The following is a 23,746-nucleotide window of genomic DNA, read 5'->3' as shown; positions in this document are numbered from 1 at the left end:
TTGCAGTGGCTTGCTCTGCTCCAGAGCCAGATTCATTGTGGATGTGGAAACCACATGAGTGACTTTCAGTTTTAGGGTGCTCAGCACTGTCCACACACCTGAACTAAGAAAGAGACAGAAAAGCAGAATCCTCATGTCCAGATCTGCAAAATCCAAGCTCACTGGAGCCCAGGAAAGCAGATAAGCACAGATAAGCCCCACCTGTTCAAAGATTTTGCCCTCAAGGAGAAGTCATGTGTATTCTTAGCATAGGATTTCCAACTCAGGCAATGTGTGTATTTGCAGCTCACCTGGGCTAGGAGATGCTCCCACAGGCTGAGGGGAAGGACAGCTCTCCTTGGCTTTGAGTACCTACAGCTGGAATTTTATCAGAGAAGTCTTGCTCTTTACCCCCACAGTTAACTTTGGTCTCCTTTTATTTGTGAGAACGGAAACAGGGAGGCTTTTCAAGTACCCCTTTGTGCCAAAAATTCACAATACACCAGGAAAAAGAAAACACTCTAATGGCTCAGCAGAAAAAGAGGAATGAGAACATTCCTGAAATCACATGGAAAGTGACACTTGAACCCAAGACTTGGACAAGAGCCCTCAGAAGTCCCATCTTCCCCCTCCTCTCTCTATCTCCCCTTCAGAAGGAAAGGACTAGGCATGAAATCCACCAGCCGTGCTAACTGGATTTTTGTGGGAGTTTCATGTCTTCTCCCCCTTCTTTTTCCCTAAGGCTGTTGATTTAGCTGCTCAGGAAAACTGGGAGTGGAGGGAAGTAGGACAAGACAAAACTGCTTGGGGAGAGCCGTTGCTGTCTCCCAGTGGGTGCAGAGAGAGGCGAGGAGCAGCAGTGAGTGGAGCATTCTACTCCCCCTGTTCCCAGTGCATGGATACTCCTCCTCTCCAGGGTCCTCAGCAGTGGATGGTTGATTTCAGCTCAAGATTATTTTTTTCCCTCCTTTCTCTTCTGTGTGAGATTTTTCTTGCTCGCTCCCCAGATTCCTTTGCTACCATTCCCCACTCTTCTCTTCCCAGGGTTGAAATAAGATGCCTGGGGAGAAGGCAGTGATTGACAGGAGAGAAATTTGTGCAGCCTGAAGCTGTGAACCTTCATCAAGACCATGGGGTGAATTCCTGTCATTTTTGGCACATGGTCTTTGCTGGATGATAGCAAGTGCAAGCTCTTAAATCATGGATTAGTCAGTGCAAGTCCCCAGGATGTCCTCTCCCACATCTAAGGGCTCCAGTGGAACACCAAAACCTGCTGTGCTCCAAAACATCACCTCAGCTCTTCGACCAGACAGAGCAGTGCAAAAAGGTGCAGTAGAGCTCTCAGCACACCTGGACTGTCATCCCAAATGGCACCCACCAATCTGGAGTTTGGTCCCCAGTCCCTGGGTGCTCCCCAGCCCTGTCCCTGGGTGTCAGGCTCTTCTCACAGTGCCACAGACACAGGCTGCCTGCCAGTCTGCCTAACCTCACCCAGCCACAACAGAATTACAGCAGCAGCAGGTGCAGCACAGCCTTGGCTCCTCCACAGGGGAGGGACACCTGGGGGCTGCAGTGCCAGACCCCTCCCACTGCCAGTGGGTTCAGAGGTGCAGTCGTGGCACAAACTGTGGCAGCCTGAACACCAAGGTGCAAAACAACCTCCCCACAGAGCTTACAGATCCCAAAGCAGCTGAGGGTCTTCCCAGCCCCAACCAGCAACACTCTGAAGGAGGAGGATGGGGGAATACAAAAATGGTGCCTTGCATTGTCCTGGGGTGTGGAAGGCTGTGCAGCCCTGAGCAGAGATGCCAGGACCCCCTGCATGCTCTGTTGTCACCTCAAGCCTGGGGTATTTTCACACAGGCTGGATACCCACAAATGCCTGCATGGGTGTCCCAGGAGCTTCGTGTCCTTCCAGACATGATGGGATCATTCAAAGGATCTTTGTAGCTCAAAACCTTTTCACAGTGGTTGGGCTTTTATTAGGCAAAAGCAAGTCTGCTCACCCATGCTGCTGAGAAATACAACAATGAATTTTGTACTCCAGGGAGCAAAACTGATGTCAAAAGGCTGAGAAATGGGGCAGAGAAGAGAGCTCTCTTATGGCCTGTAATCTGCTCTGCCTCTGTGAGCAGGCAGGTTCTCAGTCTGGCCACCTTGCAGCTGTAAGCCATCTGCTGTAGCTTAACTTCTGTCAGAAAAGGAAGGTGGATTATCTGTTCACTCCCTGAGAGGAATCTGTAAGAAAACTGTTACCAAGGCTTCCAGATGCTCTGGTTCATCCTGCTTCATCTGGAGCAGCAACAGTGACATACTTTAACAAGCAGCTTTTCATTTTTTAAACATCTGTTTAATTCCACCTGCATGTAACCAAAATATTTCCACTGCTCCTTCCTGAGGTGTCGTGCCTGTGTTTTCCTGAGCAGCCTCCAAAGTATCACAAGTTTTAGTAACACAAAAGCCCCTTTTCCATTTGAACCCCAGAGTTCACGGATGCAGTGGATTTGGGAGTCTGATGCATTTGGGAACTAAATTAGCCACAAAGAGACTCAGGGGTGGGAGGGCGGATGGAAGCTGTCTGTACCTTCTCTGAATTTAAAAACAGATCCTCATTTCATAACAGCTTTTTGTCCCTGTGTGAACATTCCTGGAATTAGCGAAGGAGCAGAGACACCATCAGGGACAAGGTTTGGCTAAAATATCTGAGCTATCTGACACTGATAGTGAGTGTCAGTGAGAGGCACTGGAGAAGCAGGAGGAGAGATGAACCATGGGTTGGCCTGAGACTGGCCTGGGTCTGCCACAGCTCTGCTCACCTTCAGGGCAGGCAGAAGTCAGGGGTGCTGGGTGTGTCTCCAGGATGAGGGTCAGTGAGTCAGGAAGGAGATGATGATATGGAAAAAGATTTATGGGATTTGTCCTGCTGAACACATCACCACACTTCAGCTCCTGCCCCACTAGGGGCAAACCCACAGGGCTCCTTTGATTAAACAATTAATGCCTAGGAAGGTTTACCCCTTTTATCCCCTTCCCACCCCTGGATCACACTCTGACACACAAAATCCCCTTGATCATCCTCACATCAGGACAGAAGGACTCCAGGCAGTTTCTGCAGGCAGACATCAGCACTGCTGAGCCCAGAACTGGCCCCTGCATTTAGCTGCCATTTCTGCAAGTCACTGCACTCAAAGCTTTGTTAATTTATTAGAGGGTTGCTTGTTGTTTGTGTACTGAGCCAGGTAGAAAACAGCTTCTGCAGAAGAGGATAATTGCAGTCAGATAAGCTCTTCAGAGCTGGGATTGCAAAAATACGATACGATGTAGACCAGCAGTTGTCTGGGTAAAACAGAAACATGGATGAGATTTTGGGTTGGAACGTGTTTCCTCATCTCTCACAGACTCCCTGTCTGCCTTTGGGCAAATCATTTGATGTATAGCAGTTCTCTGTACATAAAAAAGGTTATAACAATGCTTCACTTTGGCAAACTCACCCCTGGAGCAGAGGACCTGGTACTTGGATGTACAGCAGTGGCAGCTGCTTTCCCACTTTGTCCTATGGGATTTCTTTCTAAGTTGCCCATCTCATTTAGGCAGCATGTTCTGTCATCAGGGTCTTGCTATCCCAGACTGGATACTCCTGCTGCACAGTTCCACAAGGAAATTTTTGCCCAGGCTGTGACTCCTGAGATGACAAACAGCGCTATAAATGCTGGATTGTGTGATGAGAACAGGCAGAGCTGGATGGGCTGATGGCAGCCCCAACCTGAACTCTTCCAAAGTGTCAAGACTGAAAGTGATGCAAGTGGCTGGAAAATTCAGAGCATGACTTGTCTTCTATGGGCTTGGTGTTGCCAAAAGAAACCAGGTATCCAGGAGCTGGGATCCAGGTCTCAGCAGCACCATAGCAGCAGCAGGATCATATTTGCTCCTTCACTGCCTCGTTCCATCTTTTCTGGTCCCGTGGGGACCCACATCAGGCTGACATTCACTCTGTGGGCAGAGAACCCATGCCCTGCTCAGCTCAGCAGTGCTGGGCTGGGCTGGCAGCAGTGTGTGAGCACAGGAGGGTCAGATCCACTCCTGATTTAAACCCAGGGATTTGGCTGAAAATCCATTTGGCTTCGTGCTCCCCAGAAACATGACTCACCAGCCAGTGTCTGACACTCAGAGATAGGTATGACACCGAGTGCCCCACGGGAAGAGCTGTGTCCCCAGGGTATGAGCAGAGCACACACGAGCTGAGCAGAGCCCGTGCTGGAAAGCACAAAGCCTTATAAAGGCAGTGCTCTGGCTTTGTCCTTCTCCCAGCTCTTCAGGCGATGAAAAGGACGACTCACAGCCCTAATTAACTGGAACATGCTAATACCACTGAGCTTCCCTGGCCAGCAAATTTGGCACAAGGCATATGGGACACTTTCCAAACAACTGCTCAGGGGAGCACGTGCCTGCAATTTATTATTTGAGGAGCAGTTTCCTCTCTGCCTTCGCTGAAGAGCTCACACCAGACACGAGGGAGGTGAGTCTGGAGCCTGCAAATCTACTTTGAAAGCCATTTCGTGCTGAAGAGAGAAGAGACTTATTTCTCCCCAGGCATTTAAGATATTTAAGGTATCAGGGGAAATATGGCTTTGCACAGCATTACCTCTGGGAGCACTCAGTGCCTTGGAGTGGTGCAGCTCGTAGAGCTCAGCTTCCCATGGGGAAAACCACAGTCCTTCAGGGTGACATTCACTCTGGGCAGAAGAGGCAGGACCAGAGAGTGTGCATTGGTATTTTGCAGAGTAAGGCAGAGGAGCACAGCCAGCCCAGGTAGCTGGAGAAAGGGGAAAGGTAGCAAGGGCCCCAGTGCTGTGTCTCCAGGATGGGTTATTTGACAACTGTCCTGGACAAGGCAGTACCCCAGCTTATTGCCCTGGGAGTAGGAGGGAGCCTCATCTCCTATTGCAAATAAATCAGTTTGTGAGCTTTGGATGGGAAGCAAAGGGCAGGACTTTGTAAAAGATCGATTCATCCCTGTGGTAAGATCATCACTCTCAGTATTTACTGTACTGCCAAATCCAGAGGCAGGAGCTGCAGCCTCCTGAAGGCCACCCCTGCCCCTGACCTCGCCTTCAACCAGGCTCCCATGGCAGCCCTGGCCCCAGGACAGGTCAGGGCAGCTCTGACACAGGGTTTGAGTAGCAGTGAGCTGCCCAGCCAAGCACTGCCACAACCTCACCAGCACAGACACTGAAAACAGCCCAGGTTTGTGCAGTATTCCCAGGACTATGCTGGTTTGGCCTGCCCCTCATCCTTGGCATCACCTGTGGCCATTGGCTGTGTGGCTGGGCAGGGCACTCTGTGCTGACAAAGGTCTCATCTCCCCTGCTCCCTCCCCACTGCATCCTTTGCAAACATTCGTTGTTATGGTGACAGCTCCAGAAGGAAAATTTTTTGAGGATTTTTCAGATTTTTTAACAAAGGTACAGCCACTTTAATCATTTTCTTTAAGGAAAATGGTTATTTCGCTCAATGGCAACTGAATCTCTTCCATTTTGTTTCTGGCGACCACTCTGGTGATTCTCAGGCTTCAGCCTTCAGAGTGTGGCTGTAAGAAAGTGGAAGGGGGAGAAGCAGAGCCAGGTTGTAAAGAGCTGCTTTTAAATCCTCTTGGGAGCACAGGAGGCGCCTCCAGGCTGAGGCTGCTGAGCTGCAGGCAGTGTGGAGTCTGAGTTTCTCCAAAATGAATGAGATTTGGGAGCACATCTGCATCTTTCTCAGATAGAAAAGTGTGAAATGAATAGTAAGGGGGGACATTTATGCCCAATAACCTGTGCTGTGTGTGGAATGCTGCACTGAGAAATACTGTTCTTGTGGAATCTTCTGCAGAAACATCCCTTGGCTTTTGAAAGCTGTTGGATGGTAAATGAATTCTCTCTGTTTCCACTGAATGGGCTGAAGACTTTCATATGTGACATCAGGGAGAGAACTGGGCTCTGCAGATGTCTCTAATGGAAGTAATGAATATAGCAAACAGCCTCAGCCCAGCCAGGAGAAAGCAATCTGGGTATGTGATGTGACCACAGGCATGGATTTCATGGCTACTGTGTTCTGACCCTAGAATGTGGATGCTAATGGACAAGACTCCAGCATCCTGAGCAGCCAAGCCTGCCCAGCCCGTTTTTGTAAGATGAGGTCATGAAGACCTTTCCCACACCCCTGCTAGAGAGAGCTGAGGTCAGAAACCTAAAAAAAAAACCTTTAAAAATCAAAAGCTGCAAATGCTTCAGGCTCTGAAGGGGCAGCTTAGCACATCTAGGAACACTCAGCACCCTGAAGCAGAGATCCAAGTGAAAGAGAAGAGCATGCAGTGACCAGCAGGTTGGCTGGGGGCTGACACACAACCCATCACAGGAAAGGCTGAGAGGACAAAGCCCATGCTGTGTGTGGAGTATCAGAGAGGTTTCACACACAGCTCAGAGTAAACAGGCAAACAAGTGGCAGCCAGAAATGTTAATATTTGCAAAAATCTCCTGGTTTTGGCGCCTGGGTGTGGGGAGCTGAAGGATGCTGAGGAATGCAAACATGATGGATTCTTGGCTGCCCAGAGGAGTGGCATGGGGAATCTCACAGGGCAGGACAGACTGCCTGACAGGCAGTCATGATTGTTCATATGAGGAGTCCTGGAGAGGGAGACTGGGCTGAGAAGTTCAGTAGCACATGAAACTGGTCCCCTGGGATTGAGTTATTTGAGCATCCCTAGGGGGAAAAAAAAAAAAAACACAAAGAAAACAAAACAAACTGTGATTAGGTCATGTTCATCCTCCTTTGCCCGTTTCAGACCTTGTTTCCCTCCCTCCATGTAGTAGGAGATGGATTTGTCCATGCTGATCCCCAACCCTTCTCCTGGATACATGAGGGCAAAAATTACACAAACCTTCAGACTCCAGCCCTCACTTCACCTGGGTCCTTTCATGGTGTGTTTAGGATGGTTTGAACCTGCTCAACACCATCTCTACAGGGCTTTTACCTGGACCTGGCTGTCACTTCATAGTCAGACAGCTTCAGAGGCTCCAAAGCTGTGAAGGCTCTGGCTTTAGCAAAACAGCAATATCATTTGGGACTGGGAAGAAAATATTGGCAAATAATGGCCACCCCTGGTCACCTTCCTCCTGCAGCTATTTATCCAAAGATACCATATCTCAGAGCATTGCTTCATTTCCTGCTCACCTTTCTAACCAAGGCCTCTAAATCATATCCCTGCAGCTGAGCTCACAGAGGGAGGTGTAATATCCATTAGCAGGGATGCTGCTATTGCTTTGATTTACCTCCTCCCTTTTTCTTTCACTCCTTTCTTTCTGTTTACAGCAATCCCTTTCCACTTCTTCCCCCTCCAGGCCTCAGTGCAGGAAAGAGCTGGCAGGAGAGTTTCCTGGGATGCAGTGGGGAGTCTGGGGGTTTCTCCTGGACCAGCAGCACCCCACTCCTTCCTGACCAGAGATGCCAAAGGCAGTGGGAAGGGCTGGCTTCAAGCTACCCCATCCTCACCCTGATAGAGTCCTTCACCTGGGGCTTGTCCAGGTCAGCACATGGAAAAAATCAACTCTAATTTATCCCTCTGTCCCTCTCCTGCCCCATAGCTGGTCACTGCTCAGGGAGAGCCACAGGATCCTCCAGGAGAGCGGGATCCAGAGGAATCAACACCCTCTGAGTGTATTTGCACTCGAACCAATGTGAAACAGGGAAATCAAAAAGCAAAACTTCTTGTCCCCTGTGGAATCTCCCTGCCTGCACATGGAGAGCCAACACCAGGGACTGACACTGGGGTCAGCGGTGGCTTCCCCTTCCCCTCGTGTTTCACTGACACCCAGGGGAGCTCCCAGACCCACTGCACTTCCCACTTCATCCCCCTCCTCCAGCAAGGCCACACAGTTCCTCTGACACCATCTCCAAGAATACACATTTGCAGCATGGAACAGAGAACGGTGAAGAGTTTTGGACCCAATCCACGTGCTTTGAGCCAAACCCTTCTCAATCCATCTTATCCTTCACCTCCCCAGTGCATAATCAAATTCTCCAAACACAGCGTTCTCAGGTCCCAGCCCAGAGCTTGGAGCCTCCCGAGAGGGATGTGCTAAAAAAAGAAAGAAAAACATTACATTGCCAACTGAAGTGAGTGCTGAAAGGAAGGAGATGCCAGGAGCTCTTAACCAGGAATCCGAGACCGGGGGACGCTCGGGTGTGTGTTTTCAATCCCCAGAAGGGAGCCGTGCTCACTGGGAAATGACTGCACTCACTGCTAGATTTAGACCTTGTAGCTGATGTCCCAGAAAGTGAAATGGCCATGACAAGGACATCCTCATCTGTATTAGAAGTTTCTTCTTGGATTGATGGATTAGTGCATGGTAAAATGGTGCCACTCCTCCTCTGGCTCTGAAATCTGCATTTGCAGCTCAAACCTGCAAAGATGGAAATAAGCAATTTTACATGAGTGACAGGTTCTGTTGGCAGCAAGGGGAGTTATTTGGGAAAACCTGTACATCAGGGGGTCCAAGACTCTGCTGGGTGCTGAAGGATGTCCTGTAGCACCTGAACCCAAGCTGGCAGCTCCACACCCTGGTGCATCTCTTCCAGGAGAGCAGCACCCCATAGCCCCAGTCCCAGGCAGGGTATGTGCTGGCACTGCCCAGCCTGGTGCCATGCCAGGGGAATGCTCCTGCTGTTCCCAGTGCACAGAGGGACCAGGACAAGGCTCCAGCTGGGGCTAAAAGGAGAGCTAATGGGGAAGTTTGACATCAGCTGAACTATCCCAAATTCTGCTGTTTCAGGGTGAAGCTTCAGTTATCCAGATACTGCCTCTCCAAACAATGGGCCTACAGGTGCCTCTGGGAGGCTGTCACCTCCTGGGCTCCACAAGAGGGAGAGATGAGCTCTGACCACAGCGCAGATCCTAATCCACAGGGACACCTTCCAGCACTGTTGGCTTGGGCTGCTGGGGGAGCATGACCTTCCACAGCACAGTTCAGATCTCTGCTAAAAAGCAAATATTTATGCTTTTACCTCTCACAAATAAAGGATCACCTGGTCCTCCCACCACCACATGAGAGAGCAGCGTCCTGGTTCAACCTAGGCTGTGTGTCCTGTGCTGGAGTCTTGTCTGTGTCTGTGCATAGTTTAAAATATCTCCTGGAGGAACAGTGGCAAAGCCAGGAGGCTTTGAGGAATGGTGGCAAAAGCCAGGAGGACACAGATGACAAAGCCATTTCCCTCTCAAAAGGATGCACCTAAGCAGATGATCCAGCTCCCATCCAGAATCCATGAGTTCAAAGCCAGCTGTTTCTCAGGATTGCTGGCACATGGCAGGAGGGTGGGAGGTGACACCACCTGCAGTCCCACTGCGATGGGCTGGCATTGCTCCCATTCAGCCCTGGCGTCTTCACAGGGTAAGAGCCAGCCTAGTGGAAGCACAAAGATGTAAATGTGGGGACTGAGGTTTTGCTGCATGAAGTCACAGCTGAGAGGGGATTGTTCAGGCATCCATGGATCCCAGTGTCATCCGTAGGTTCCAGTGTCATTATCCTAGTGATGTTCCCAGGGGCACTCCTCTGTGTTGTGCAGTGGAAAGGATAAAAGGGCAGCAATGGGAGCAGGTTCAGCCTGATGGAAATAATCCCTGCCCAATGTGTTCCTGTCCCCCAGTGCCCAGTGAGCAGTGGGGACTGACCATTCCTGTCCCAGAGCCACCATGGGTACTGGAGCAGGAGGGTGCAGCCAATGCCCACCTTGCTCAGAGAGCAGTCCTGAGCCCCCACAATAACTGTGTGGAGCTGCCAGCCCGTTTGGCCATGGCCCGGCCCTGTTGGTGTCCATGGATGTCACTTGCTTGGCCAACCAGAGGCCAAGGGGTGAACCTCACTTGCCCCAGGACTGATTGCTCCTCATGCACGCAGTGATGGTCCAAGCCCAAACATCAGCACGGGGCTGTGGCTGAGTGTGTGAGCCCAAGGGGCTGCTGGGGACAAGGCAGAGGCTGATGCCTGCAGACAGAGCTGCTGTGGCCACATGCCAGTGACCAAGCATGCACAGTGTGAGAGAAAGCCTGGGAAAATCCCTCAGACAAGCAAATGAAGATGGGCAGAAACACTTTCTGCACTAATTGCACTGCAGTAATGAGAAAACAGAGCACCAGGAGGAGGAGGGCAGTAGCTGGACAGTGCCTGGCACATTGCCCTTTTGGGGGCATGCTCTGGTTCTAATGGTGGTTAGGAAGGAGACAGGTGGCCTGTGCAGCTCTTGTGAGTCCCTGTGTCCTCTCTCAGTTTTATTTCCTTTTACTTCCAGTATTGAAAGTTCTTGTGATTTTTCTCACATGTCCACCAGTGTCTGCCACTTCCCGCAAGATCGCAGGGCCAGCATCAGGTGACCACACAAGGATGAAAACCCTTGCTTCTTTCTTTCTTTTGCTAACAAGCCCGCAGCCCTCGTGATTTCTGAAGTAACCCAAAGCCGTGACCCCAAAGCCTTGGCCAGAGATGTGTTCTGAAGATACCGTGAGCAGGGGAGAGGGAGGGAGGGCTTTGGCTGGAGCTCATTTCTATGCTCTTTAGTGAATGCAGCGCTGGGGCGGCAGCTGTGCAGCGCAGGGCGGTGCAGGGGCAGTGCAAGGCACTGCAGGGGAGGTGCAGGGGCAGTAAAGGGGCACTATACGGCAGCGAAGGGACACTGCAGGGACAGTCCAGTCCAGTGCAGGGCGGTGCGGTCCGGTCCGGTTCAGTCCGGTCGGTCCAATCCACTCCGGCCTCGCACGCGCATTCCCGCGGCCGGCGCGTGAACGCCCCGCAGCTGGCCCGGCGCGCGCTCGCACGTGACCGCGTCGCATGCCGGGGCCCTGTCCCGCCCCCTCCGCGGGATCTCACTCAATGAGCTGGCGGGCCCGCGGCGTATCCGCGTCGTGATTGGTCAGGGCAGACGTCAGTCCGTGAAAGGGGCGTGGCGGAGGACCCGAGCTCTGGGGTTTGGAAGTGGGAGAGCGACGGGTCGGGACTGAAGTGGACAGAGCTGGATTGGGTTGGACTAGACTAGGTTAGACCGGAACAAACTAAACTAAACTAAGCCAAGCCAAGCCAAACCGTTTCAGCACGGTGGGGTCCCTGGGACCGCGGGAGGCCGGGGCTGCGCCCAGGGGAGCGGGCGGTGCGCGCCGCGGGGCTGGAGCCGGAGGGGAGCCGCACACGGCAGCGGCGGTGCCGCACCGGGAGCCCCTCGGGGTGCGGGTGGGTGCTGGCAGCCCTCGGGCCGGGGGACCGCTGCGCTGGGCCCCGGAGGGGACACAAGGCTGGGCCCTGTCAGACGCAAACCTCACCAGTTTTGGTGAAGTGACGGGAAATTGAAAGTTATTATTCCAAAGGGAGTGACCTCAGGCCAGGGCTGCTCTGTAACTCGGGGCTTTCCAGCCCTGCGCACACCCGCTGTAGCGGCTGGACAGGCCCTGTCCTCCCGCCCGAGGTGTGGTAACCAGGCCCTGCCCCAGAGCGGCAGAAGTTCGCCCTGCGGAGGGCTGGGGATGCGTGCGTGGCGGTGTCTGGAGGCTTGGGGTGGAATCGTGTGCCCGCAGGGATGGCCGGCAGCAGCCAGGAGCGGAGCCTGCGGGAGGAGCTGACCTGTGCCATCTGCTGCGAGCTGTTCAGCGAGCCCGTCATGCTGGACTGCATGCACCACTTCTGCCGGGGCTGCATCCAGCAGTACTGGGACAGCTGCGCCGGCGGCCCCTCGTGCCCGCAGTGCCGCCGCCGGTTCCCCGCCCGCGCCTTCCGCACGCACTACCTGCTGGCCGGGCTGGTGGACAAGGTGCGGCGCTGCGGCTCCCAGGAGCACCGGCAGAAGATGCAGGTGAGTGCCTGCTGCCAGGCTGGGGAGAAGGGGACAGGTGCCACATGAGCCCTGTGCAGCCACCAGCCCTCCTCCCGCAGGCAGCTCCCCCAGTGCAAAGCCTTATCTGGCCCAATTGCACTGATGATTGTGTCTCTTTCCTTTCCCTATTTCCTCACACCTGTCTATTGAACACTTTTATTTTGCATTTATTTCCCTCACTGCTGTGTCTGATTCCAACCACAGCTTTGTCATTTCTCATTTAAAGACATGTTCCCTAAGTGAGAGGGGGGTGAGGGCTGCTTGTGCCAGGTGCTATGCTTGAGGGGACAGTCCCTTCACAACATGCAGCATTTAAAGCTTGTGCAAACAGATATCCCAGGCTGGAGCTCCCAGTCTTAAAAATAAATTGGATTCATCACATGCACATGCCTTAATTCTCAAGGCTGTGCATCAGGTGCTTGCTTCTCCTTACAGCCTTTGTGTGAGATCCTGTTGTATTCTCCTTCTGATGCTGACCATAGGAATTGGGACTGCTCCTGAATCAGAGCAGAGTGCTGAAATGGCCTCCTTACTTTCTTCTCCTTGTTCCTGCAGAAGCACCTGGAAGATGCTTTGCAAGTCCGTCAGGAGGAGATGGAGAAGTTGCTGCAGAGGAAGCGTGTGGTGCAGGAGGACATCTGCAGCCTGACGGTAACACCCTGTGGGAGCTGCTCTTCAGGCAGCCTCTGGGCAGTGTTCACAGAGGATGTGTGTATCTTCAGCTGAGGTCTAGCTCAGCTTCCTGTAAAAATCTAGATGAGTAACAGTGGGGATCTATACAAGCTCCCTTGCATGAAGGCCCGAGCTCATCACTGCTGGATATTCAGCAGAGGTTTTGGGAGGAGCATCAGCACTCATTAGTGCAATGTTTACAAAGTGCATTGGTGCAGCAGAGCTGAGACATGGTGAGTGGTGAGAGCTGTGGGCAGCCTGCTCTGGCCCTGCTGTGCTGCCTCTTTGGGACAGCATTAACTCCTGGCAGCTCTAAAATCCTCTCGTGTCAGAAGGGATGGCAGCAAAGCTGAAGGAACTGGTCAGTGTCAGGGTTGGCACTGCACGAGTGGTGGCCTTGTCACAAGGACAGTGTTGGGATTCACTGCAAAGCTCTGAGGTGAATGAGGAGCCTGAGTGCTCTCCATGGGCACTTTGAGAGGGACCAGGCTCCCTATTGGTACAGATCCATGAAGTGAGAACAGCCACAGGCTGACTGTGCTGCTTTCTTGGGTAGCATAAAAGCTTTAAAACCAAGAAAGGGGAGTTAAAGGAAAATGAAAGTAATTCAAAGATGATATAAAACTGAGAGGGGAAAAAACCCCTGTCTTCTGACTGGAGCCTCTGATCGCCCAACCTGCTCCATTTCAAACCTCTGTCCTCTTGCCAGATGTGGAATAGACCTTTGAGATTAATGAAGAAGTATAAGCACATAAGCACGTGCTTTCCTGTTGCTGTGCAAGAGCCAAGAGGTGTCTCTAGAGTAAAGGAGCAAATCACTGATGTGAACAGGGAGGCCCTGCACCTCCTCTGTTGTTCTGGTGTGTCAGCACAAACACCTGCTAGAGCAAGAGGAGGCTGGTGAAACTTCATATCCCTGAGGGAGATGGGGAGAAAGGGATGTGCACTTCAGGAAGCACTCCTCAAGAAAGTAATGAGGGCTAAGGTTGCACTTGGAGATTAAAAGCTTAAAGATTTAAGGAAAACAAAAAGTCATTGGCTATCTCTTGTAAACAGGCAGGAAGGCAGTGAGAACATAACAAGGTTGGCTGGTGAGTAAACAACTGGAAAAAAGTGACCTCTGGGTAGAGCTGAATAGGATTTTATCAGCCCTAATGACAGAGATTAGGTTGTGCAGCTTGCCCATCAGGCAGCTCTGCTCAGGGCCTGGAATGATGTGAAATAAATGCAAACTAACCTGAACAGCTGAGTCTGCAGCTCCACAAAATTTAAAGAGCTCCAGTCTTGCCCACAGGCAAATTCCTGGTGGTGTGGGAGAGGGCTGTGGCTGCATGTAGGGATTTCTAGTTACAGTGACCAGGCCTTTGGTGGAGCTGGTTTTTTGAGTTTGTTGGTTTTTCCCTTTTGTCTCTTCAGCCTTGAAGGTTGTCCTTGTGTCCTGTTCTCCATCCAAAAACTCATTGCTATGTCTAAACCTCAAATTTCCTAGGCTCTGTAGGCAGAGTAACAGGCAGAGCCCGTGCTCCTCCTTGTGTGTTTTAGCTGTTGGACTCACCTTCTGCCTCTTCCCTCTGCTCAGAAAGTGTCTGGGGAGCTGAACTTCAAGATTCGGGCTGAGTTTGCTCGCCTTCATCAGATCCTGGAGGAAGAGGAGAGAGCTGTGCTGGCAGAGCTGGGTGAGAAGGAGGAGCAGTCACTGGCCCAGCTGCACAGGCATGTTGGCCAGCTGGAGGAGGGGATGGCTGTGCTGCAGAGGGACATTGAGCATGTCAAGCAGACCCTGAGCAAGATGGAAGATGTGTCACTGCTGGAGGTGAGATGCTTTCCTGACTCTGGCAGGAGGCTGAGAGATATTTCAGGATCTCAAATTGGGATGGGGAAGTCTTAAATGACAGCACTAGGCTGTACCCCAAAGTCATTCTCAGTGCCATCCCTCTGGATTATCTACCCAATCCCTTGGAGTCTGGAGACTGTAGCCACAAGGGATACAGTGACATCAGATGTGGTGGGTCTTGGGAGCCTTCCTCATTCTCCATCCAAGTGCCCAAACAGTCTTCCCTAGGCTGTGGTTCTTGGTAGCTAGATTTCCTCTCTCTGTGCTGTGTAGCAGCAGGAGGCAGGACAAGGAACTTATTTGTGCAGCTGCATGAATTAGAGTGACTGCTAATTCTTTCTGCTTTTCCCTGCAGGTGGAGAGCCTGGATATCAGGTACGTGTCTGGCATGAAAGAAGCTGATTCCCTTTTCAGAAGCTTATCTTAGTCCCTGGCTGGGACCACATGGGAGAGGCACTTTATCTCAAGTTTTAAAAGCATCACAAAGTGCTCAGGAAGTCACTGGTGCTGGGCAAGGTGGAGGCTGGTCCCCAGCATACAGTGGATGCTCTTCCCAGGGAGCATCCTATGTGTTGACATGGCTGGAAGAGTGGGTAGAGGACAGTGGTTTGGAATGGATGCAAGAGCCATGTGTGCTGCAAGAAGGAACAGTCTTTGGGTGCTTCATCTTCCCCCTGCCCTTCCTCAGCTTCTTACTACTCATGAGGCTGCCAAAGTGACCCTGAGGTGCAGGTTTGCCTGAGGCTGGGAGTAGTTGAGGGCCAGAACTGCCATAGTGGAGTGTGTCCCTGTCCCCTCCCTCCCTAGGATGCAGCCTGACTCCACAGGCCTGGCCATGAATCCTTTTGGGTGTGCTGGGTGTGGGTTTGCCAGAGTCACTGTGCCACAAACAGTGCTGCTGGCTGTGTCTTGGACACCTCTGCCCTGAGCCACTCAGTGCACTGGGGCAGAGCAAGCAGAGACATTTGTGTCCTGTCTTTACTGAATCTGTCACATGCAGCACTGTCCTGCAGCCCTGCCTGTACTTTCCCTGCCTGCACTGGCAGTGGCTCAGCAGGAGTGACCCTGCCTGCCTCTCTCCACCCCAGGCCCTCGGTGTGTGTTGAGACCCAGCCTGCCCTGGACCTGCAGCACTACAGGGACAGCCACAGTGGCCCCTTGCAGTACATCTTCTGGAGGCAGATGCTGCGCTCCATCTGCCCTGGTGAGCACGTTGCTGGGAGGGATGGCTGTGATGGGTCAGGGATGCTCTGCACAGGGAGTGTACAGCTGGTAAAATGTCACCCTTGATGTCTCTGCAGCTCCTGCCCCGATCACATTTGACCCTGAGTCGGCCCACCCCAACCTGGTGCTCTCCAGGGATCTGACAGCAGTGACAGAGAGGAATCGAGCCCAGCCTGTCCCTGCCAGCCCTCGGCGCTTCCGCCAGTGCGTCAACGTGCTGGGCTCGCAGGCCTTCGGCAGCGGCCAGCACTACTGGGAGGTCTGGGTGGGCAGCAAAACCAAATGGGACCTGGGGGTGGCTGCTGAGGCTGTGGACCGGGCAGCCAAGGTCAAGCTGTGCCCAGAGAATGGCTACTGGACGCTGCGCCTGCGGAACAGGACAGAGTACTGGGCCACTGCCAGCCCCTGGGTGCGCCTGGCTCCCCGCCAGCCCCCACGGAAAGTGGGTGTCTTCCTGGACTGCCAGGAGGGCACCGTGGCCTTCTTTGATGCTGGGGACATGTCCCACCTCTTCACCTTCCACCAGGTCTCTGCAGAGAGATACTGCCCCTTCTTCAGCACCTGCTTCAGTGACGGGAAGGACAACGTGGAGCCCATGCGCCTCTGTCACCTGGCTCTGTGAGGGACAAGGGTACACTGGGGACACCAGCCTGGCTCCTGCCCGGGGCTGTGCTGGAGGCCAGCTCTGCACACACAAGCCTGAGGGGTGTTGGAGGAGGTGTTTTGGTTTCAGCTTTTGGAGGAAGGAGGGGATGAGTCTGTTCCCAGGTCCTGTCTGCCTGTGCCATGGCTGTGGTTGCTGCAAGGCATTCACAACTGGTTTCTGGCACCTCTAGAAGAACATCCTCCCGTTCCTGAGCACAGCACAGTTCAGTAACAGCAACCACGGGGCTGCAGGGCAGGGGGCTGCAAGTTGCTGGCACCTCCTGCCTCTCTGTTCTCCCACCCATAAGCCCCGTGGAGGAGAGCAGCGGTCCCGGGCCACCATCGGTTGCCTGTCAACCCCACATCCCGACCTGGGCACCCTCTGCTGGAAGAGCTTCCCGGGGCAGGGCTCCGGGCCGGCAGCAGAGGGAGCCCGGTGCGCAGCCCAGGGACTGCAGCACGGCTCCCTCACTTCGGCCACTATTAAAGCTCATTAGAAAGCCACTGGTGCCTGCTGGGGCTTCTCGGGGCTTGTGTGCTGGGGGGGATCTGCTGCTCAAGGGGGTGGCACAGCCTGGGGGCACCCAGAGCCCTGCTCCAGCCCTGGCTCTTCTGTGCCTGCAGCACAGGAGGCTCAGTCACTGCTCCCATATATGTCCTTGGAGCCCTCCCTGCACATCTTGCAGTGGCTTTTCACCAATTTCTGTTTGAGAGCAAGGGAGAGAGGCTCTGAGCCTAGCCCTGATCTTGGGCTACAGCGTTTTAAGATGTGGCCATCTCTGGCCTGGCTGGGGGTTTGGCTCCCTCCTGGCCCCTGGCTGGCCTTTAGCCAGTGAATGCTGAGCCCATAGGCTGGACTCGGCCTCCTCTCCCAGCTCTCATCTCCTCCTCTCACTGCCCCACAGCCTCAGCTGCAATAAGAGCAGTGAAGAAAGAGCTGCTGACTTGGAAATGATGCTGTGAGCTGGGCTGTGTTACCCCCTTCAAGGGAGCCTCTGGAAAGGTGAGGCTGGTCTGATCACAGCAGGGAGTTACACCAGGGAAAGCTGAAACCCATCAGCTCCCCAGCCTGCCCCAAACTGCAGCCAGGTCCAGCTGGCAGCAGCAAGCAGTGTCCCCGAGGTGTGATGGGACACGGATCTGTCGGGCCCCGGCAGGGTGAGCACAGCCAGGCTTTGCTGTGTGCCAGCTCCCGCTGCCCAGCACTACCATGTGCCACTGCTCTGTGCTGTGTGGGCCAGCATGATGGCACAGGCTGCCAGTGTGTGCCTCTGCCCTGTGCAATGGGGGCAGTGTGATGGCACTGCCAGTGTGTGCCACTGTCCTGTGCCACGTGGGCCAGTGTGATGGCACAGGCTGCCAGCGTGTGCCACTGCCACTGCTGCCACCTCCCACACCCTCCCCATGCTTGAGGCTGAGCTGGAGAGCAGCCAAACCCGCTTGTCCCAAATGCTCCTGAGGGAGCACATCCCTTCCTCTCCTGCTGGGCTGTGTATGGTGGCCAGGGCTGCTCCCAGGCAGAGCCATATTTTGGGGTATAATGTCCTCACCTGTCCCTGCTGGTGGGACAGAGCTGGGAGGCAGAGCAGCTCCTATATACAGGGAAGATGCTGCTCTGGGCTTCCATGCATGCAGTGTTAGCCCAGTGAGGAAATGCTGTCTAGATGCTGCCTGAAAAACACATTTCTCTGACAAACCAGAGCACCGTGGAGTAGGAACCACAGGCATGAATGCAGTGACTACCTGAGCTTGGCCTGGGTTCAGGCAGGAGGGGATAGGGATGGGAGAGTGGACATGATGGGGTTAAAGCACCTCTCACCCCAGCATCCAGACTCTGCACCTGCCAGGACCGCCTCTCACCCATCTTCTCCCAGGTCCAGGCTGTGTTTTTCTTGTGGGTTACCTCATTGCTTTGTCCCTGGGTGTTCCCAGAGCCACCCCAGTGTCCCTTTCCCATAGTTATGTTAGGGCTGGGCAGTGTCCAGCAGCTCCTGCCTTGGCAGCCTCCTGTGATCTGTGTATGTCTTTATCCAGTGCTTTGGGGAAGCCTTTGCTTCCTCGGATCCCCCCACGTGCTGGAATGGGGACAAGATTTTAAAATAAGATCCTTTTGTTTCCCAGGGCCGCAACAATGGAAAGGTCCCATCGGTCCCACAGTAGCCCTGCGTTTGTGATGGAAAATTCCCCGGCGTGGCGGGGCGAGCCCTCCCCGCCGTCCTGCCTTTACTGCCGTTAGATGGCAGCATGGACGGGCTGGTCCGGCCGCCGCCACCCGCGCCGTGCCACCTTCAGCCTGTGGAGGATGGAGGATGCCAAAATCCCTTGACTTTTGGGGTGCCAGAAGACGCCTCTCCCCTCCACCCCGGGTCAGACCCTCTGCTCCTCTCGCACTCAGCTTCTTCAGGCACCCTCTGGCTGTGCACTTCAGTGGTGCCATGTGATTCATTCCCCTGCCACTGTCCACCCCCAGCACCTCACCGCTCCCCTCTCAAGGGCACTGACCCCGATGCTGTCCCCAGCGTGGGGCACTGCGTGGCTGCACCGTCTCTGATCACAGCTCCTGTCACTGGGGAGGGGTCTGATCCCACAACTTCAGCTTTTCGCTCCTTAGTGCTGAGCAGTGACACCCCTCTGTGACATTCCAGCTCTCCCTTCTTATGGCAAGATTTAGAAGTCTCTACTCAAACTGGTAGGGCTTGGACACCCACCTGAGATGAAGGGACATAGCCACTTTCCGCTCTGCTGAGATCCAGGAGGGAGGTGATCCAAGATGAGTGTGCTGAAGAGTGGTGGAGTTGGCACTCTGGATTTAAAAATCACTAATAATGGGGAAAGTCGGGTAAAATAAATTGTGTGCCTTAGAGTCCCTCTGAGGGTTCCAGGAGAGGGACAGGGTGATTTCTTCTGTGGGTTTGGCAACGTGAGCAATTGAGTGCACCAGAAGTTTTCCTGCCTTTTTGAAACCATGAGCACATGGCTTTCATTCAGGTTCTTTCTTCACTGCCTACAAGTGAACCTAATTAATAATCCTCGGGGGCACAGCGCGAGCCCGTGTTAATGTATCCGTTCAGCGCTCGTTGGGTGCACAGGCAGCTGGCCAGGGCTGAGCCGGCTGTGCCCCCGCGCTCCCAGAGCTCTGCCATCGCCTCAGTCTGCGGCGCATTCGTAGCCAATTCGCTCCGAGCCAACGCCGCTGCCGCTGGCAGTGGCAGCGCTGTGGGGGCAGCGCCGCTGGCACCGGTGGGGCGGCACCGCTAGTCTGCCAACGCCACGGGCGTGTGCGGGGTTCAGTGTGTACCTCCAGAGAACCGTGCGGGTGCGGGGTTCAGTGTGTACCTCCAGAGAACCGTGCGGGTGCCGCACGGAGCGGTGTCGAGGGGCAGCGTGGCTGCTCCACGCTGCTGGCACTGTGCACGCATGGACGGCGTGAGTGGGGGACCCTACTGCACCCCGCTGGATAAGGGTGCGAGTGCGAGCACAGCAAGTGCGTGTGTGTCTCTGTGTGCCCCAGGGAGTGCAGGAGGAGGGAGGTTCAAGGGGTGTGTGCGGGACTGTGTGCCTGGGTGTGTGCGTACAGGTGTGAGGTGTGGAGCTGAGGGGGTGCACAGGCATGTAGGGTTTGTGCAGGCAGGTGCGAGATGCGTTCCATCGTATGAGGAGCGTATATGCTGTTAAGAGAGTGTTTGTGTGAATTCCCTCTGCTCCGAGAGGCCGGGTTGTGCACCCAGGCACAAACAAGAAACAAGCGATGTGCCGGTATTCTCACACAAGTGCAGGGAGACACGAGGGTTGCACACAGGTGTGAAAATACACGGAGGTGTGGGGGTGCCTATGTGCCCATTGGTCAGAGATGATGCAGAGCCACGCACACAGTGGGGAACACACTTGCCCCCCCGATGCAGGGGATGCAGACCCACACACACAGGTGGAGACACCCAGGTGCGAAGGGATGCGCGCACCCCCGCTGGTGCGGGGAGCGCGGACTGCCCGTCGGTGCTCGGAGCCGCAGGTGCGCTCCCCCCAGCCCCCTCCGCCTCACCGCCCGCCCCTCCCCGTCCCGCCCCGCCCGCCCGGCGCCCCGAGGCTCGGCGGAGGGCGGCGGGCGGCCCGGGCGGGCGGAGGAAAAGGAAGCGGCCCCGGTGCTCCCCGCCCGCCGCCGCCGCGCGTCGCCGCAGCTGGGGCGCGGCGGGAGCAGAGCTCGGGCGCGGGGCGCTCGCACCGCTCCGCATCGCAGGGACCTGCCGGCAGCCCCGGAGATGAGGAGAGTTTGCACGCTGCCCCTCTGGCTCTGGCTCGGCATTGTCTCGGAGGCAGGTGAGCTGCCGGGACTGCGGGCTACCCTGCCCGCTCTGATGCCCGCTCCGCACCTGCGGGTGCGGTGGGCACGGGGCTGCTCCGGCGGGACGGGACGGGACGGGACGGGACTCGGCGCTTTCGCCTGCGTGTCGCCCAGACCCCACAGGGACCCGCTCTGCCCTCCGCGGCGTCCCTCACCCAGGACGGGGATGTGCCGTGCCCTGGCGCTGCCCGTCCCGGGCTCCCCCATCCCCGGCGGGGACCGGCGCTCCAGGTTCTGGCGACCCCAATCCCCGACGGGCCCCGGCTCAGTCCGCCCTGGGGTGCCCCGTCGACCGGCGCTGCCCGTCCCATCTCCAACCGGGACGCGCCGCGGTGCCCGCCCTGGTGTCCCCGACGGCTGTGACAGAGTACCCGCAGCCACAGGACGGGACGGGAGGACCCTGCCGCGGTCCCTGGGGTGCGGGGCCGCGGGGAGCCCACGCCGTGCTGTGCTGTGGATGTCTCGCTGCGAGGGCGGAGAAACCTCACGGGACCCTCGCGGGAGGGATGCCGCTGCGCGGGGACGCGCCCGGCTGGAGGGCAGGCTGGAGGCCAGTCCCTGCTCTGTTTATTTATTTTTTCACGCACAGAGTCATTAATTTGTGTGTGCCGGGGAGGAAGGCGCGAGGAGGCGGGGGTCCGTGCGAGGATGTCCAGCCTGCCTGTCCCTGGTCTGGTCCGCCTCGGAAGTCGCCCGAGGCAGATCCCAGTGGAATGCTTTCCCTTCCCATAGCACTTCTGTGGCAAAACGCTGTTGGGCAGGGAGTGCAGAACCACAGCAGAGATGGGGCTGCAATGCCCTTCTAGCAAGCAGAGCCCGTGAGACGGGGCAGAGCTGGGTGGGCACTGCCAGGACAGTGGGGACAGGACACCCCATCAGATACCCCCCGAGGAGCTCTTTCTTGCACAAGTAAAGCATTTATAGCCCAGATCAGAGCAAGACTGAAAGAAAGTTAATGATGGTGGAAGCTTGCAATGTGGGGATGAATTTTGGAAGCATAAATAGAAATTTCTGTAGCATCAGCTCAGTGACTTGCTATCACCAGTGGCATTTGCTGCTGTCATTGAAGTGAGCTCACAGGAGAGCTGCAGGTGTGGCATGAATAGCATCACCAGCAGTGTCACTGTCAACATGCTCTGGCCAAAAAGCTGCTGATGGCTTTGGTGTCCTGGAGCCAAAGGACACAACGGGTGGCCGGAGCTCAGGGGATGCTCAAGGAGGCTGGGCAGAAAGGAACCTGCTGCTGGTGGCATTGCAGCGGGAGCAACTGTTCAAAGCTCTCTTGTTAGCAATTTGTAAAGCACAGTGTAGCTGCTCCCGGGTTCTTTCATCTCCTGGAGGTGCAGGAGCAGTGCCTGGGAGGCTCTGGCCAGCACAGCTGTGTGGCCTCGTCAGCACAGGGCTGAGCAGAGCTTTGAAGCTCTCGGTGCTGCCTGATTAGTGCAGCGATGAAGGGTGATGTGGAGCTCAACTGGGGGATGGTACCACGGGGATTTGATTCCCCTCCTTCCATTCTATCAATGAGGACAATTTGTCAGTGTGTAAAGGACCCACAAAATTCTCATTAACCATAGTCCCAATGGGCTGCAAATATTTGCTCCCCTTGTGAGTAAGGATGTGTGTGTGAGACTGTTCCACCTGTGAAGGATGAAATAATAATCTCAGGATCATGAAAGGTCTGTTCTGGCACCACTGCTCTGGTGCCTGTTTAAATGGGCCAGCATTAGAGACTGCTATGTGTAAGAGCACAGAGCTCTTACACATTCCAGCTCCATGGTGTTCCCAGGATGGAGTGGAGCTGGGGAGCTGCCCTGTGCAGGCAGTGAGACGGGGGAAACAGGCAGAGGTTCAGCCTCAGCATTCTAGATCATCTTGTCCTCTCAGGGTAACCCTTTGTGGATGGTGAGGACACCATGCGCTCCCTGAGCCACCATCTTCTGGACACAGAGCAGTGCTGAGCCCCCCACAGCCAAACAATCCCACTGGGGACACTGGCTAGTGCTTCCAAGGGCATATGGCCATGGTGTGAGGGAAGGGCCCGTGCTTGTGTAGGACCTGAGCCGATTGCCTTGGCTGCTGCTGCCTGCTCCCCTCTCGGATCACACAGAATCCCGGCCGGGTGCTCGGACAGCCCCCGCTGGCCAGGCCAGCAGCAACAGTTGCCTGTGCAGCTGGGATTTGAAGCAGTTGCTTTATTGCAAGTAATAAACATGGGCCATTTCAGCAACACCCTTTCATTCAACAGCCCTGACTGCACAGCAACCTCACCAGGCTCAACCACAGCGATGAGCCAGGGTCTCCAGGGGGAGTGGGTGTTTGCAGGTATGTGGCCTGTGGTCCCTGGGGGCTGCCAGGGAGGGGACAGCCAGAGCTCCTGTGCCCTGCTGTCTGCTTAAGGTTGACTTCAGATGACTGAGCTGCAACTACTGCCCTGGGATTTGGCTTGGGCACGTGAGGCCGCGGCTCAGTGCCTGCACAAACACCCACCAAGGGCGTCACTGAGCTCGCACTGACGTCTGGTCAGAGGGACACTCCTCCAGCAGCACAATGTCCCCAGCCAGTGCAGGCTGGGTGGATGGGGTTTCCTCCAGTGTATCCCATTTCACTCTGCTGCCTCTCTCCCATGGGCTGCTCCGTGCAGGATCGCTGTCCCCAGGGTTTCTCTTGGCCTCCCGTTGCTGCGGTGTTTTCCGGGGCAGGCGTGGGAAGGGCAGGTGCTCCCAGCCAGCCAGGAGGGAACAGGCTGTTCCCGGCATCCCGAGGCAGTTCCTGGAGAAAGAAGGGGAGAGCGGGATCCCACGGGAACGGCAGCAGGAGGGAGGGGACCGTGGCCAGGGAGCAGTTTCTCCAAAGCCATAGGGGACATCCACCACTCTCAGGAGCTTGCCTTGCAGGACAGGAGGGGGCTCTTGGTGGGTCCCCAGGTCTGTCCAGCTCTCAGCATCTTTGGGGAGCAAGGTGAGCCCTGGGGATAGCACCTATCTCTCCCACCTTTTTCTCAGCCACTCCATGTGGCACAGCAGAGGTGACTTTGCCATTTAACCTGCTGGACTGAAACAGCCCCAAAAGGATGGGTGCAAGGCAGGGGACTCCTCACTCCCTGTTTGCGGGGAGCTGTGCATTTAAACCAGGTGGGGGGAAAAGCTGCAACAAGCTGAGGGTGA

At 55.2% G+C, this 23,746-nt stretch overlaps 2 protein-coding genes across 3 annotated transcripts in view; both read left to right on the top strand.

Moving 5' to 3' along the window:
- The first annotated feature begins 10,924 nt into the window (after positions 1–10,924).
- On the top strand, positions 10,925–16,747 carry LOC103817482 (nuclear factor 7, brain-like). Its single transcript, XM_009091652.4, has 7 exons — positions 10,925–11,040; positions 11,573–11,847; positions 12,424–12,519; positions 14,120–14,353; positions 14,730–14,749; positions 15,463–15,578; positions 15,676–16,747. Exons 2-7 carry the CDS (start codon positions 11,575–11,577, stop codon positions 16,218–16,220), a joined length of 1,284 nt encoding a protein of 427 aa, XP_009089900.2. The 5' UTR covers positions 10,925–11,040; positions 11,573–11,574; the 3' UTR covers positions 16,221–16,747.
- A 3,673-nt stretch (positions 16,748–20,420) lies between these two features.
- FLT4 (fms related receptor tyrosine kinase 4) overlaps positions 20,421–23,746 on the top strand; it is a 57,895-nt gene continuing 54,569 nt past the window's right edge. For both annotated transcript variants that reach the window (XM_050979696.1, XM_050979695.1), the window contains exon 1: positions 20,421–20,557. In XM_050979696.1, coding sequence (XP_050835653.1) covers positions 20,500–20,557 — 58 coding nt within the window. In that variant the 5' untranslated portion in view covers positions 20,421–20,499. The remainder of the gene's footprint in view (positions 20,558–23,746) is intronic.

This window comes from Serinus canaria, chromosome 13, assembly GCF_022539315.1.
Source record: "Serinus canaria isolate serCan28SL12 chromosome 13, serCan2020, whole genome shotgun sequence".
Taxonomy (NCBI): domain Eukaryota; kingdom Metazoa; phylum Chordata; class Aves; order Passeriformes; family Fringillidae; genus Serinus; species Serinus canaria.
Note: the sequence above shows the minus strand (reverse complement) of the source record. Positions and strands in the feature narration are given on the sequence as shown.